Here is a 17,257-nt window from a genome sequence, read left to right on the forward strand (position 1 = left end):
GTGTTGCTTGAAAATATTGAGTTAATATCTCTTTAGGAAGGTGGGCTGGTAAGAATTACAGGAATATCTCTGTAAAGTCACCATAATGTAGCTTTGAATTGGCAGCATTTTGCTGATGGAATCACCATGTATATATACCAGTGTCTTACTTTTATTACAAAATGTGATTTACACACACACATATACCTTCAGTGGGGAAACAAAAGGAGCCCTTTTTTATGTAGTGCCTGTCATCTTTATATTCCCATAGATTGGATAGGTTGAATTTCTTTTAAGTGTGGGAGAGGAAAACTAGACCTTTATTTGAAAGAAATGCCAGACTTTTGGGGGATATGAGTGTGTGTGTGTGTGTGTGTGTGTGTGTACACACTTTGCCAGCTGTTAGCTCAATTTTGAAAATGAAATGTATTTTAATAAAAACACTGTTTTTATAATTACTCAAAGATTGTGTATACATTTTTGGAGACACTGTATATATATATATGTATACATATATTCATGTATATATATATTGTTTTATTGATTGCTGACCAGTGATTCTCATTCTCATGGACCTTCAGTTTCTACCAGCCTAGTGTTGCCCTACATGGGTTGCATGTGTTTTATCTTCTCATGACTAGGAAAATTTACCCTCAGAAAAGGTAGTTCTCTCAGGGATCATCTCTAGATTTTTTTGCCTAGGAATAAAAAACAGTACAATATTTCCTTCATAGACTGCAAAACAATCAGTTTTCAAATACAGAACTGAATCACATTGATTGTGCTATTTTAAATGTTAACTATAAGTCTTACCTTAATTAAAATAACACGATACACTTGACCTTTAACCCTTAAAGAATTAAAAAGTGCCAGTGACATTCTTACTCTGTTTTGTATGTTTTCTCTCTTCCAGTTTGTGTGATGGGAAATGTTTGCTGAAGAGTGTATTTTAGATTTTTCTTTTTCTTTTTTGCAATTGAAACGAATTCTTAGTGAAAACAAAATCCCCAATATGAGGATCATTATTGCTTTTCTAACAATGGTTTCAACAAGCATGTATAAATGGAAGAATGGGAGAGAATCCACAAGATGAATTTTATAAAAGCATGCCATAGCCAGAGATTAACGAGTATCCCAAATAATAATACGGTGGGGCAGTTAGGATTCAGATCCCCTTAGCTTTGTACAAAGCCTTTTCAGTTTAGTGACTCCTTTTACTGTTGCTTAGAATTGTCTTGCTCTTTCTAAAAGACACGTTGATAAAACAACAGCAATAATTCTGCTATAGTTCACTAATATCTATGCTTCACTGGCATGTTCACTGTTCATCTTGCACTAGCCTATTGCTTTTTATGACCATTTAAAGTAATATGATTAGAGTCAGCCTTACTTTGTGACATTTTAGCACTTTTATAATTAAAAAGTGTTTCCTTCCATCTGCAGGTGCTGCTGTTTTTTCAAACGAAGAAAAAGGAAAACCATACAGCGCCACAAGTGACTCTGGAGACAGGCAGATCATGGGGAGTTACTTGCGTGTTCATCTTCTGTCTTGTGATGAAAATCATCTCTGTAGTGACCACATATGTTTTCAAGGACTCACTCTTAGAAACAAAAATGTCATACTTTCATACTTCATTGTGTGGTTGTCTTACATTCACATTTTTTTTTCTAATTTAACTATTATGGAAGCTTTAACGTTTTGTCAAAACATGAGTGCTTTGCCCATCAGTGAATGGAATGGACCAATGAGGTAGGACTGGTCAAAATAGTCCTAGAGAACATTTTCAGAAGCTCTCCTCCTGCCACGGAAAGCAGTACAGTATCTTAAATGTCAACCAGTTAATATACCTGATCTGGTCTTTTATAACTCCTGTAAGAGCATAATCAAACAGGAATTTTCTCCCCAGTGGTAACACAACAAAGGAAACAGAGTTGCCCAAATATTTGAAGAAGGTAATTCTTGAGAAGTTCATTTTTGGTGTGACATCTGCATTGATACCAGTGTTACTGATGGTACTGCTATTTGTGAGTCATACTAAAATTCTCTCTGAAATCATGGTACAGTCACTGCCCAGAGGTACTGAGGAAAAAGCTCTATGTGTTTGGCAGATGGTAGTGGTAAAATGAATAACAAGTAATGTGGTAATTATGAGTTCTGCTTTTTTAAAATTTTTAAAATTATTTATTGCTTTGAGAGAGAGAGAGAAAGAAACATTGACTTGTTCCACTTATTTGTGCATTCATTGGTTGATTCTTGTTTGTGCCCTGACCGGGGATCGAACCTGCAACCTTGGCATATCGTGACAATGCTCTAACCAGCTGAGCTACCCGGCCAGGGTTAAGCTCAGCTTTCGTGGCACCACTATGTGAAGTACAGTGTTGCTGAAGTGGCAAAAGCACTTATTTAAAAAAAATGCAACATTTGTATAATGTAACTTTATGCTTCCAGATAATGTGTGTTAGACAGCAAGAGATGAATACTTTGAGAAATGAGAAATGTGGGAGTTTTTTTTTTAAAAAAAATACACTAAGGAGAAGAAATAAATGTGAATCTTATTGCAATGTATAAGATTGAAGTCAAAGGGGATCCCATTGAAACCCACTGCTGAATGATTACATTCTTCCTTGAGCAGAAAACTTTGGATGTGCCACTCGATGGTGTCTGTTTGTTAATTATTTGCTTTTTGATAAAAAAGATCCCCAGCAATAAAAACTGGGTCACTTTATTGCCCTCTGTGCACATTAGTCTCTTGTATTCCACTTTGCTGGCTCTCTGGAGTTTTCCGACGTTTTAATCTAATTTTGATGATTGAAAACTAGTTTGGAGAGGATGGGTCAGGTGCTTTGCCTCCATAGTCTGTTAAAGTGCCTGCATATGAACAAAAGTTACGGTTCTGTAAAAAAGGAAACCCATTCCATTTTTCAAGTATGCTTTGTTTTAAGCCATAAAGGCAGGTATTCTTTTGTCACATCTTTCCAGCCAGGATTTTCAAGAAGAGTTAAAACAAAAAGACTGGCTAGGAAGAATTACGTTGTTCAAATCTCATACTCATTTTTTGTTTATCAAATTGTTACTTCCTCCTTCCTTGCAGCCCCTTCTTCGTCTTTAAGTTCGAGCCTCCAGGCACGCTTATTTATTTTTATTGTCTCAAGGTAACATTTAAAATGTGTAATTAAAGTAAATAAATCTACATTTTTGACTTCATTATTGCATTTACAGGGATTTAATTGTACTTTGTAATTTATTTTTCTCATTAGCCAAAAGTTCAATGCATTGTTTTTGATGAATTAGGCACCCATACGAATACTGCAAATCTGGATGTTGTTTATTGTTGCTCTGAATCCTATGAAGATCTTTTTAAGTTGTTGATTTTAAAGACCTACACTCAGCCTAGGAAATATTTGCTGTATAATTTGGTCATCAGTTTCCATCCTATCTATTTGTATACTGTCATGTTGTCTTAAACTGCAGGAGTCACATATTAAGTTGTTATTGTTGTTTGCTTTGAGCAAGGTAGATGGATGTTTTGGCCATTATAATGTGAAACCACTTCTTTCTTTACAGTATTTGACCAAATATGTGTGTCTCTGATATTTGTAAATACATGCGATATCTGTATTTCTTATCATAAGCCTATTTAGTTTTATTCTTAGTAGGGTTTTTGGACTGTACAGTGTTTATATGATCTGAACTCCTTATACATAAGAAGGTGTGTATATTAATCCAATTATGGACTTAAAATATTTTAAAGTATAAATACCCTTATTTGCTGCAAAGACCAGTGTGTACACATTTGCTTTTTAGCAATATTTTTAATTGCTCCATTTTAATGCCAAGGAATAAATCTTTTGGCAACACAGACTGGTCAGTAATAGGTAATGCAGGTATGTTCAGGTTAAGCCAATAACGTTTTGCATTTTTATGCTTCTTTTCTGTCAACACTAATGAGTCAACATTGCCTGAATGTCTGAATAATGAAACACATCCCTGTTTAAAAGTATGTAACTGAAAACGAAATAAAAAATAAAGGTAGTTTTTTTAAACTTGCTCTTAACCCTTTCCTCTCATCATGGGTAAGATGATGCCACTCACTAATTTGAAATAGAAATTTTTAAAATACAGCTCACTGAGTTTAGTATATAGGAGAAACAGAGCTATAGGAATATGCTTTTGGTTTGGTTTTGCTTTGTTTGAACCCCCTGCAAGGGAGCACATACCAGGAAGTATCTAAGCTTTCTTTAATGAAAGTTTAAACAATTTTTTTACACTTCTATGAACTACTTAATGGAGCCATCAATTAAAGTGAATGCCACTAGTAAACCAAGGAAAATAAACTGAATCATTTTATTCCTTTTTAAGAATGAAGTTCTATTATGTCCACATAAGTGAAATTATTACTCCAACTTTAGGTGAAAAACTTTGCCATCATGGGTGGGGGGCATATATCTAACAGCTTATCAGTGTTCTGTGTGCTTTAAGGAGTTTCACAAAGTGGGTTTAATGGTGCTCTATTTACTGAAAGATGCTACAGGTCAAGACAAGGCAAAGCAACACTGAGCACCAGCGTTCAGGAACAATGAGAAGATCTGGAGATAAAAGGCCCTGTGTAGGAGAATCTGACTTAAGATGGGGGTTAAATCTGAATGATTGCATAGTTGCATTAGTGAGCACCCTTTGGATTGCAAGTGATAAAAACCTGACGTGGCTGATGCAATAGCACAGTTAGCTGAACAGTCAAGTGGTAGAATTGGCTTCAGACATGCTTAATCCCCGTGTAGTCAGGAATCTGTTCATCTCAGTTTTACTGTTTTCATTGTCAGGGGGATTTTTCATGTGTGATGTAAAGTAGCCCCCCCAGCAGCTTCAGACCCCTGTAGCTAAAATATGGGGCAGTTTCTCTCATCAGTTCCAACAAAATCCTAAGACTAACATTTATTCCTTCATTGGTGCACATGCCCATCCCCGAGCCAGTTACTATGGCCAAAGGAAAGCTGTTCTCCCACTTTCAGAGGACACATTGGACTGAGAAATGCTTAGAAGGAGTGTTACCCAAAAGGAAATGAGAACAGTATTATCAGAAAGTGAGTGAATGGATACTGCACAGGCAAAATCAATAGATATCTGCTATCATGAGAAAAAAAAAATATAGCATAGAGCCATACCTAATTGTTTTGAATTAGCAAACCTTATTATTGAGGCTTTTATTAATCTGAATATATTATATAATCCGTACACTTATAATCAGTACATTTGAAAAATATTTTGGAATCAGGTAAAAATGGAGGTCATAAGTACCTTATTTGATGTATTTTTGCTCTTGTTTAGTTTTTAAGGATTTTATGGTAGGATTGGATTAGTAGAGTTAAATTAAAGCTAACTTTTCTAGAGTAGAAATAAATTGAATGATAAAGCTTTGCTGATGTTCAGGATAACTAGTTTTTTCTCTGCCCAGCTCTAATACAGGGCCACATGTTATTTTCTTAGGAAATGTACTTCTAAGACTACATGGATCATAACCAAAGAAAGGACTATATATAGAAAAATTACCAGGTAATATTTCTGGGATATGAAAAAGGTTTTGTTAGAGTGATTATAGGGATGTTTATCATACTGTGATTTTACTTAAATAGAAAAACACTATCACAGTGCTCTAGACTTGGAGTTGGCAAACTTTTTTTGGTAAAGTTTAGACTGGGCCAAAGGCAAAATTGAGGCTTTTATATACTTGTGTAATGAGAAAGAAAACAAATTTCCATTAATTTTGAATGGACAAAATTTAAAATATATATTAATCCTTGAATACAAGTTTTTTGTAATGCAATCTACTGATAAGAATTGAATTATTTTTGAGGGGATAATATTTCACTTAATTGGGTTTCAAAATCAATTGCAAATGTGTCTGTTTTGCTGGTCTGTGATGTAATTTTACATATCCTTGAAAATGTCTTCAGATAGATGGATACTACTAAATACTGTTAGCAATCCTTAGGGTATGATTTTAATTGAGCATATTCATAATTTGGAAGGTAGTTAGAGAATTCTATTAGGTATTTGCCTTTTGGCAAATCATCCCATTGCAGATTAATCACTTCCTATTAAAGGATAGTTACATGCTCCACCATTGTACGATTAGATTTTGAAATAAGGAAATTTCTTTTGCACTTGAATTGAAATCCAAAAATACAACTAAAAATGTAGTTGTGTTTGGAAAATATATCCACTGCAAATTCATGTGGAAAATGGAGATCTTGCTGCTCATTTTAACTTGCCGGCATGGGAAGTAGGTAAAAAAGCATTAGTTGTCACCATATTGACCAGTGCAGAATAAGTTTCACATATAAGTGTTGTTTTGCCTTACAATTTTAAGTTGAATTTATTAAGAAACATCAAATCTGTAGCAGAAGCTAATTTCCAAAGCTATTCTATTCACCTTTTTGTTAATAAAAGGTGTGTGTGATCCCTCATTCAGAAAAATTTTAGTCTTGCTGCCATCAAACTGCTGTGTAGTTGGACAAGTCAGCACATTTAGTTTCTATTTCTGATAAAGCTTAATGGAAGTGATGATGGGTAAGCCTAAAAGAGTAAATGAAATTTACCAGTTCAATAACATGACAGATTTAAGCATTTTACACAAAATAGCTGCTGTTGAATGATATAAAATATAAATATTGACTTTAATCATCTTACATTTTCAGAAGTTTTGTAAATTTTCCCAGTAAACCTTTTCCTGCTCACACACATTTTTACCACCCTCACATCGTAGCAGATTCCACTTCAGTTTGCACTGAATTGGTGTTTTCTCAAGTTCTTTAAAAGCACTCTTCTTTGTAGTGTTGCATGAAGACTATTCACAGAGGTAACTCATGAGTCCCTTCAAACTCAGCATTGACTTCTCTAGTAAAATAACAGGGCAGTATTGGCAATGTTAACCTAAAAATAAAAGGCCTTCTAAAAAGTAAGAAGCAACACATTTTTATTGAGATCAATAAGAATAGCTATTCAGGTATCATTAATTCATGCAGAAGCCCAAATAATGTTCTGATTAGGAGACGAAAGCAAAAATGGGTATTTATGAGAAAGGGAAGGGAAACAGTATATCAACAGAAGGAAGGCATTTCTATTGGTGCAGGCAACCTACTGATAATTCTAAACAATGTTTTTAAATTTAAGTTCAATGGTAATTAGTCCAGTAGTCCTAATAACCTCTTTCTTGTTACCTTTGCAAACAGTTTTTGGGACGCAAGCTTACTTAGTCCAAAAGTTATTTTGCCCTGTTTTAACATTCCAAAGATTTAAGGCAAAGGACTGCGAAGCAGTTCCTCTGGCATGGCAGCTCCTGCTCTACTTTAAAGTGGCTCCGTTTGTTTTGTTGTTTATATCTGCATTTACTGACTCATCAAAAGGCAAGGGAAACTACTTGAAGTCATTTGCCTTGCTATTTAGTTGACTATTGGTGTCTTCAAGTAACTGCCCTTGTTAAAAAAGCTAGTAGGCTTAAACAAATTTATTTTCTCTGGACACACAATTAACGTCAACTCTCCATCAATAAATAGCTGTCTTTGCTTGTCTAACAAACGAGCCAGTTGGCAAGTAGTTGGTTGCACCCTGTTTGTGTGTGAATAAATTCTACTCCAATGAGATATTCCGTGTTAAGTTTTCTAATTGTTCCAGGGTGCTTTCCTGTGTGTTGGAGATATTGCGATGAGTGTTGAGTGTGGCAGTGTCAAAACTGTACTAGCACAGCTAACGTGTGGTTGCCTAGTAAACACGATACTTTGCCATACAATTGTATAACAAAATAACCCATAGGCCACTGTGCCTTATAAGCGCAACACTCAAAAATCACTTTTCTTGTTTTTACAAGGTCAGTATGCATCAGTAATAGAATAATAAAATGTATGGCAATATGTGTGCCACTTGAAATGCTGTTGAATTATGCCTGCATCACTGAGCCTTGTAGTATGTTGCACAGCAGTGTGAAGATGAGTGTACTGCAGATGGTCTCTGTCACAGCTCTTCCACGCTGCCCTTGTAGCATGAAAGCAGCCAGAGATAGTATGTAAATGAATGGGCATGGCCGTGTCCCAATGAAATTTTATTTATGGACACTGGAATTTGAATTTCATATCATTTTTATGTATCATGAAATACTTAAGTTTTTTTAAAAACATTTTATAAATATAAATATCATTCTTAGCTTGTAAGTCAAATAAAAATAGGAAGTGAGCTAGATTTGCTTGCAGACCATAGTTTGCCAAACTTTGTTCTGGACATTGGAAAGATTTGGATGTTTGAGGTAAATTATTATTATTATTTTGTACCGAATGAACACTACTTACCATAGATAACCTTTCTTCCTTTTATAAATGGAAGGGCTGTTTTGAAATAGCATCAAGAATTGTGACAATGGTAAAAGAAAATGTATCACAGCACATAGGGGAGTTAGAAGTAAAGTGAATGAGTCTGGCTCTCACTTAAACTTCGATGCTGAAGCAATGCATGATGATCTTGGAGAGAGCATGAATGGGGGGATCAGACAAACTTATTTGGTTCTTAACTCCTTAACTTGTGAGAACTGAGACAAGTTATTTTGTCAGGATATGGGAGGAAGAAAAGCATTGATTGACATAAGGCTGTTAAACAGGAAATAAGATTTTTGTATTAATAATAAGGTTGAGCTGGGCTAATAAAAAGCAGATGCTAAATTAGACTCTAATATGTTCCTCTTATAATTTAATGAACCTATATTCTGTATTATATCTGTAACTAAAATATATATATATTGTAAACATTTTAAATAACATCAATAGCAGACCTAGTACTATTTAGTGAAATGCTTTAAAATTTCTGTAGATTTTTATAGCCTCTAACCCCTAGAATCTCTACACTAAATATGTTTCTGAAACTAGTGACTCTTCTATTTTATAAGGATAGAAAAGGAAACCTGTAGTCCAGTTAGAAAATGACAGGTCTTTAACTTGTGAGGTTTTCAAGAGCCTTCCTGATGGCTAAACTACAACTAAATTACAGTGATGCCCCAAACTCCTATTTAATTATCTCTCACCAAGTTGAATATGCTATCATCATATGTCTTAAAAATGTGCCCTTCAGCTGCAAAATGTTTTCAGAACAAAAAGGCATGAGTGAGTGGGCATGTCATTTTCATGTGAACTACACTGTAAGCCTTAATTTCTTTCTGGCTTAACTAAAGTTCATGTGCAATTATGGCTTCCAGTCACTCTTGGAGTGCTGAAACAAGGAATCATCACCAAGAATATGACCAGGCTCTGTCCTGTAACTGAGATCTAGTTCCATGAAGTATCTGTAAATTGATGAGGAAAATAAAATTTTCATATTCAACTGTGACAGTATTAAAAAGAATACTACTTACCATAGATAAATGTTTACCACAGCACATAGGGGAGTTAGAAGTAAAGCAAATGAGTCTGGCTCTCACTTAAACTTGGTGAAATGATTTTCACTGTGATCCTTGTATTTGGGAGCCTCAGACATCACCAGATAGTTTTCACAGTTTATTCTAATTGTGCGTTGAAATCAAAGCATCTGCCCTCAAGGAAAAGAGACTATATTTGATGCTGAAGTAAAGTCCATAATTTCCTAAACCATATTTTGTGTGTGTGTGTGTGTGTGTGTTTTAGAATATATATAATGAGTATAATTCTTCTATCTTCACATCCTGGTATTAAGGTATTAGGCCTGTGACTCTAGAACTCACTTTTTGCATAAATATATTACAGCAGTGTAATCCTATCTAATAAAAAGGGAATATGCTAATTGACCCTCACACCATTGCAAAGATGGCGGTGCCCACAGCCAATAAGGAGGGAATATGCTCATTTACTGCCACACCCTCAAAGATGGCAGCACCCACAGCCACAAGACGATGGTGCCCAGTCCCCTCAGCCCCACCAGGGTGGCAGGCATGCGGCAAGGCTGGGCCTGCCCCCAGGTAGGCGTGGCTGCTCTGCACACCTGCTTCCAGAGTCCCCCAGTCCCCTTAGCCCCCCAGCCACCCAGGGCTGCCCGAGGCTCAGGTGACCAGGGCTGGCTGAGGCTTGCACTGCCAGCAGTGGCAGCAGCAGAGATGTGATGGGGGTGTTACCTTCCCCTGATTGCCGTATCACCTCCCACCCCCGAGGGCTCCCGGACTGTGAGAGGGGGCAGGCCGGGTTGAGGGACTGCCTCCCCGCCCCCCCCCCCCCCCCCCCCCCCAGTGTATGACTTTCCATGTACCAGGCCTCTAGTATCTCTATAACTCCATGTATCTTTTGAGTTCATGCTTTTAATTAATCAAGTATTTTAGAAGCTTCATTGACATCGCCTGTTGCCTGTGCAGTAAGTCCATCATTATTGGGGTCCCAGAGTCCCAGGAAGTGCAGCCCAGCACCCAGTTGTTGTTACCTCTGCTAACTGGAGCTTTTAAGTACCTTTTCATTAATCCAAGGAATAATTTATGCCAATGATAGAAATCCAAATAGTGCAGGTGGTTGTACAAGGCAAGAGGAAAGTCTCCTTCTGATGCCAGGTATGCAGTTGACCAGACCTCCTCCTCAGAGGCAACCTTTGTTAAATTTCCTGCAAATCCTGTCTAGAAATGTTTTATGATGAGTAAACTTTGTGTGTATATATATGTGTATTATATGTATGTGTTATACACAAATACACATAGACGTTACAAACATACTGCACATACTGTTTTGTACCTTGCTTTTTTGTTTAAAAATGGATGTAGAAATTATTCAATATTGACACAAGTATTACTTATTAGGAAATATATCAATTGGGTATATTCCTAAAATTGGAATTGCTGAGTCAAAGAGTACATGTATTTACAACTTTTAAAAACTTTTTATTTACTTGGAATTTATTTTGATAATAGTGAGGTAGAAGTTTAGCTTGATCCATTTCCAGTTGACTGATGGTTTTCCCCAGCACTCTTTGTTGGGGAATTTTCTCTTCACTGTCCCAATAGTATATATCTTATACTAAACTCGATGTGCATATTCCACATATAAATCCCATATGTATTAAATCCTCTATATAGTTACTTCTGTCCAGTCAGCTAATCTATTCAGCTTTTTAATTACCATAGCTTTGTAATATCTTTTAATATAAGATTAGGCTACTCACCTATTTTTGTCTATTTACTTCTTTACCTAATTTTTAAAATTCATGTTTTTTAGTGTACAAAAACATTTTTCTGGACTCCATCTATGGATTGATTTATGGAGAATTAAAATCAGTAAAGAGTATTCTTATGTAATAACAGAACATGCATATTATTTTAATTTACCTGATTGTGTTATTATTTGTATATCTTTTAAGATTTTCCCTTTATATTATAAAATAAGATGATCTCTTGTTTTGTTTATTAACTTAAACAATATCTGCTTACAAAATTAGAAAAATCAATGTGTTTACATTTCTGATACCATAATCTTTCCTTAATTCTTCCTGTCAATATTTATTAATTAGATTGTTTTTCAACATATTTATGAGAGTTTTTATATCCGAGTGAAATCAATTTACTTCACCAGCCATTTAACTATTATTTTTTCAATTATTCTTGAGTCCCCTCATGTTGAGAATATGTTATTTGCCTTTATTTTTATAAAATAGCTTGGCTGGAAATAAAATCTCTGCATCACCCTTTTGTCTCCTGGACCTGCTAGACCCACTTCACTATCTGTTGGCAAATAAAGTTCTCATGGGAAGTGAACTTAGTTCTTTATGCACACTGCCCCCATCAGTGACTTGAGATTTCTTGTGTTTTTTTGTTTGTTTTGTTTGTTTTTGTCTGGATGTTCATAGTATTTTGAAGTCCATCTTTGAAACCTTGGGGTTGATTGTTTTATATCAGTCTTGGAGGTACAAAATGTACCTTTTGAATCTTGTATTTCAGGGTTTCCTTTTTCAGCAGCATCAGTTATAGCTATTTTAGAACTCTTGTGTGTTTGTCAAATTGTTTCATTTTTTATCTATTATTTGTGAAGAATTCTCGTTTTCATTTTATTTTGCTCAGTTTTATCATTGTGGTACTCCCTAATCATGACTTGCTTCTAACGTTTCATACATTGAAATCACTTTATTTTTTTCTGCTTATTTTATCTTATTAATTTTATATAAAATCTCTCTATGACCTTCATCTGTCTTTATTTGCTTTGTGGCATGGTTTCTCTGGTGTAGTATTTGGATGTCCTTTAAACTTTTTTCTTAAAGTATTCCTTTATATATTTTGGTGGTTTTATTTTTCTTGGAGTATCTCTTTACATATTTCATGCTGGTTCATTTCTAGTTGTTACTCATTGTAGAACTAAGGCTTTTGAAAAAAGGGGAGGGAAAGCTTTGAAATTAGAGCATTGAGAAGAGACAAAGAAAGCACAAAGGGCAAATGATGAAACAGCTGAACGAGATAAATAGTGAACTGGTGGAGCTCAAAAAGAAATGGAGAGAAAAATAAAACCCTAAGGCAGTGGTTCTCAACCTTGACTGTACATTAGAATCACCTGGGAATCTTTTTAAAATCCTGATTTCTGGGCCTCATCCTCTGGAAATTCTGTTTCTTTGTTACTAATGTTGTGGCCCCACCCCATAACAAAGAAACAGAATTTCTGGAGGATGAGGCCCAGAAATCAGGATTTTAAAAAGATTCCCAGGTGATTCTAATGTGCAGCCAAGGTTGAGAATCACTGCCCTAAGTCAAAGTCAATACATTGGATGCTTTAAAGAATAGAATAGACTGCATGAAAACAGAATTTGTGAATAGAACAGGCTTGGGCACCATCTTTTAGTGGGACAGTTATTTTTTGAAGATAAAGTATAGTGGAAGGGCTGTAAGACTGAACTGGATTAATTAAATGTCTGCAGGTATTACAAATTAAAGAAAAACCTCATTTGTGGGTTGGAGTCTGCTATTATCCTATACTAGAGGCCCGGTGCACAAATTCGTGCACAGATGGGGTCCCTTGGCCTGACCGGCAATTGGGCTAATCAGGGCTGTCTAGCCCTGTCTCTATCGTGGTCATTTGGGCCGGCCAGCCTGGGGAGGGACTGTGGGAGGTTGGCTGGCTGTAGGAGATTGGCTGTGGGAGTGCACTGACCACCAAGGGGCAGCTCCTGAGTTGAATGTCTGCCCCTTGGTGGTCAGTGTACATCATAGTGACTGGTCAATTGGTCATTTGACAGACCAGTCATAATGGTTGCTTAGGCTTTTATATATGTAGATAATAAAAGGCTAATATGCAAATCAACTGAACAGCAGGTGACTGGTTGCTATGATGCGCACTGACCACCAGGGGGTAGATGCTCAACACAGGTGCTGCCCCCGGTGGTCAGTACGCTCCCACAGGGGGAGCTCCGCTCAGCCAGAAGCCCTGAGCCAGACTCATGGCTGGTGAGTCCAGTGGCGGTATTGGGAGCCTCTCCCCCCTCCACGGCAGCACTAAGGATGTCCAACTGCTGTCATTCGGACCTCCCCTGAGGACTCCCGAACTGCGAGAGGGTGCAGGTCAGGCTGAGGGACCCCTCCCTCCCCCCGAGTGCATGAATTTCAAGCACCAAGTCTCTAGTCTTATAGAACTTTCTGGGTCACATTGAAAATTTCTATGTCACAGAATTTACTTCTGATGTTAATAACAGGTTACTGTCCTCCACCTCTCCTCTCTCACCCCAAAGGGTAATTTTTCTTTCAACTTGTCAGTTTTTCACTACTTAGCTCTATCACCTTTGCCATAGTAGATTGTAAAATAGGTATGAGGACCCTCAAGTGCTCTGCCAGGAATCTAGACTTTGCAAGTAAGGAGTTGTTGACTTCACTGCTCATCTGTTCACTTGTCTGTCAGGCTGGAGATCTGCATCATCCTGTGGCTGCGCTCAGCTTTCTCCGTCAGTGAGATCTAGTACTCACTGTCCTTGGCAAACTTCTTAAAGTGTGGTTCATCATTGTGGCTGCATACACAAATACATTCATATTTCCTATCTCTGATTTCTCTTCACCTCATAGTTTTGTGTTGGTTTCAAATAAGGTATTCTAAGCCCTGCCATAGAGCTAGACTGTTGCGTGATGATTGTGTGAGAAGGCCATTCCTTCAGACTAAGCATTGCTCCCTCACTGTCAGTCACCTTTTAGTCTGGAGATACTGAGTCAATGATATGATTACACTTAAGTCAGAAACACTGGAATCTGAATTTATCTCTATCACATTTTGAAGGCGATGGAATAGTGCCAGGGAAGCATGAGCGGCAGGGGCTGCCTACAGGGGGGAAAAGCTGAAGGGGGAAGAAGTATTGCCATGTTGCCCCAGACACTGATTTTCACAGAGATGGCCATTGGTGTTTTTTTTCTGAATGACTGAACTTCCTTGGTTTCTGAGACCATCCTGGACAAGGGAAGATGTGAACAGTCCCGGTCCATTGGTTGGTAAAGACCTGGAATTAGCAGTGCTGTCAGATCAAGGGTAACCCCAAGGTAGTTAGGTGACAAATCACAGAAATGCCTTCCTACTACCCACCTTCCTTATGTTATGGGACCATACCCATCAAATCCTGGCCCTTCATAAAATAATGAATGAATGAATGCTTTAGTTCCCTTCTAGTACTAGAGCCGGGCTTCAAATCTGACTACATATCTGGCCCCTGTCATTGTGCCCTGTCCTCATGTGGTCTCCACTCTGCCTCTGTCTTCTGTCTGTAACAAGGACACTGCCACTGGATTTAGGACCTACCTGGTACCAATTCTGCAATTGTATCTAGGCTCATGTTCAGCTTAATCAGGATGATGTCATCTTGAGAGCCTTAATTATATCTGGAAATACCCTTTATTCAAATAAGGTCACATTCATAGGTTCTGGGTGGATATATAGGGTGTCTCAAAAAATACATACTTTGATAGCTGATAGCTCAATTGATGTTTCTTTCTTTTCAGATTTAACCTGTTGGAGTTAATCATTATTCAGATGTATATACATTTTTGGGGACACCCTGCATATTTTGGGGGCCACCATTCAACCCACTATACTTGCAAAACACATATTAGAGAACATTCTCATGTAGGAAACACATACACATCCATCATTAATAAGGTGATATACAGGAAGGTCATAAGCTGGGACTTGTATAACATTTTTGAGGAATTAACTACAACTTCACCTCCTTCTTGCCCACTGATCTTCAACATAACAATGAACCAATGCAGTGGTGGTTGAAAAATACCAATGGATGGTTTTAAGGCCACTTAATGGCTGTCTTTGAATGCAGCCATGATTTTATCTGTTGCTGTGCCTCACCCATAAGATTGGGCTCACTTGTCCCAACCCCTTCTAAGTTCACTTTGTTCTTTTTGCAGTTCATTTTGCTGACCCTGTGTGGCACAAATTCTTAACACACTGCCTGTTCTTGTAGAACTTCCCCTCCCACTCTCAGCCATTTCATGGGGGTGATTTCCATCACACTGCGTTTTCAGTGAAGAAAAGATCTGCAATTTCTGCAATTGTATCTAGGCTCATGTTGCTGCAGTTCCATAAGCAAGGAATAATAATAATAGGACAATATGCACTAAGTTTGTTGAATATAGAACAAAGGAGGTTATACAACCTGCCTTGGTTCACACAGCAAATAACTGGTAGGAGCTAAGTTTTAGGTCCAGGTCTTTCTGACTTCAGAGCCCATGCATTTAGCCACTATGCTATAAGGCTTCATTGGAAAAGAGCCACTTACACCAAGGATGGGCTTATGTCACCACTGTGCGCAACTTTAATAGGAACCTAACAGTAGGCAATCTCTGTGAGACCAACTGACTCTTCAAAATAGTATAGAGAATGAAAAATCATTTTATCCAAGGTATTAACTACTTGACTAAACAGTTTTGTAGAACTACTTCATGAATATAATTCTTGCTTTCTAGTAACAAAGGCTGTTTTTACCTTAAATTTTCAATGCTGTGCATGATGTATAATTCCTATAGGTGGTAGAGCATTAGCAATCACCTTGCTCAGTTAAAAAGGCATGAGAGAGAAGGCAGGAGAGAACAATGGGGAACGCAGCAAAATGAGGAAGAGTCGAAGGCCCCAACATAAACAGCAAGAAAATTATAGAAATTATACTACGCAGCCTAAAGACACAAAACATTTCATTTCCCTTTGCATAAAACTGGTCTGACTTTCACAGTTCTGAAATAACAGGAAATATTTCTCTGGTAACTGTACTGCATTTTAGGCAAGTAGTTAAGTGAATGCTCAGCTTGAATAAATGCAGTTAGAAATTGTTAGGGAAGATTTCTATGAAGAGTGCATGTTAAGCAGTAATACAAATTAAGTGCTTACAGCGAAATGAAATTCATAATGTGAAGGTCAAACCTGCCGAAGAGAGACTTTTAGGTAAACTATTGGGATGGAAACGGATTCCCATTTTGTTTTAATAGTACCGTACTGCGGCTGATGTGATGTGTTTCTGCTGAGCGGGTCTTGTAGCATCATCTTGTGCTTGATTTGGCAGAAGTGTGCCTGACTTCTGCAGGACTATGAAAAATGACTGAATTCCCTCTTCCTGAATCTGAAATTAATGACTAGAAACATTATCAACAAGGTAGGTTGTAAAAAAAAAAAAATAGCATACGTACTTTATCTAGAAATGGTTATATTTTCCCTTAGATAAACACCAAGGATTTTATGGGATAGTTTAGGACAAATTTATATAATTTTAAACCACAGTATTAGCTAAAAACAACTGGTGGTGATAAGAATCAGAGACTTATTTTTTTTCTTTTTTTACTCTCCTGCCTCATTCTTGAATTTTGAGGTATATTATCTAGGCTTTTGTTGCTCAGTGAGAAGACTGGCTGGGGCCATGAGAACCTGTACCAGGACCAGAAGATTTCTAAAATCACATCTGGGCTGGTGGACCAGCCATCAAGTAACTCTCACCCTTTGCGGAATTTTGTATTTACTTAATCCTTACATTAATAAATATTTATTGAACCCAAACTATATGCCAGCCACACTTCTAGAGATGTAGAGATAAATGAAGCATAGTTACTGCCTTCCGGGCTGTTTAGAGAGGGTGGACCTGGGGAACAAGCCGGCAGACCAGTTACAATTCAGAGTCCTATGGGAATGCTGAGGTGGTGAGCGACCAGCTGATTCCACTCAATCCATTTAGGCCAACCTGATGCCCGCAGCTGCCCTACCTTGGCTGCTTTACACCTCGGTGTTGTGGCTTTTGAGGTATTTTTCTCCAGGCTTCCTTGTCTTGGACTTAAGA

General features: G+C 37.3%; 1 protein-coding gene across 15 annotated transcripts in view; it reads left to right on the top strand.

Annotated features, from left to right (window-relative positions):
• Window positions 1–4,026, top strand: part of CSNK1G3 (casein kinase 1 gamma 3) — a 117,146-nt gene extending 113,120 nt beyond the window's left edge. For 14 of the 15 annotated variants that reach the window (XM_036308118.1, XM_036308119.1, XM_036308117.1 and 11 more), the window contains one exon: window positions 1,423–4,026. In XM_036308118.1, the coding sequence (XP_036164011.1) occupies window positions 1,423–1,477 (55 nt within the window). In that variant the 3' untranslated portion in view covers window positions 1,478–4,026. The remainder of the gene's footprint in view (window positions 1–1,422) is intronic. The other variant, XR_004967393.1, reaches the window with a different exon arrangement.
• Window positions 4,027–17,257: the final 13,231 nt, after the last annotated feature.

The sequence above is a fragment of the Myotis myotis genome, unplaced genomic scaffold (genome assembly GCF_014108235.1).
Source record: "Myotis myotis isolate mMyoMyo1 unplaced genomic scaffold, mMyoMyo1.p scaffold_m19_p_5, whole genome shotgun sequence".
NCBI lineage: Eukaryota > Metazoa > Chordata > Mammalia > Chiroptera > Vespertilionidae > Myotis > Myotis myotis.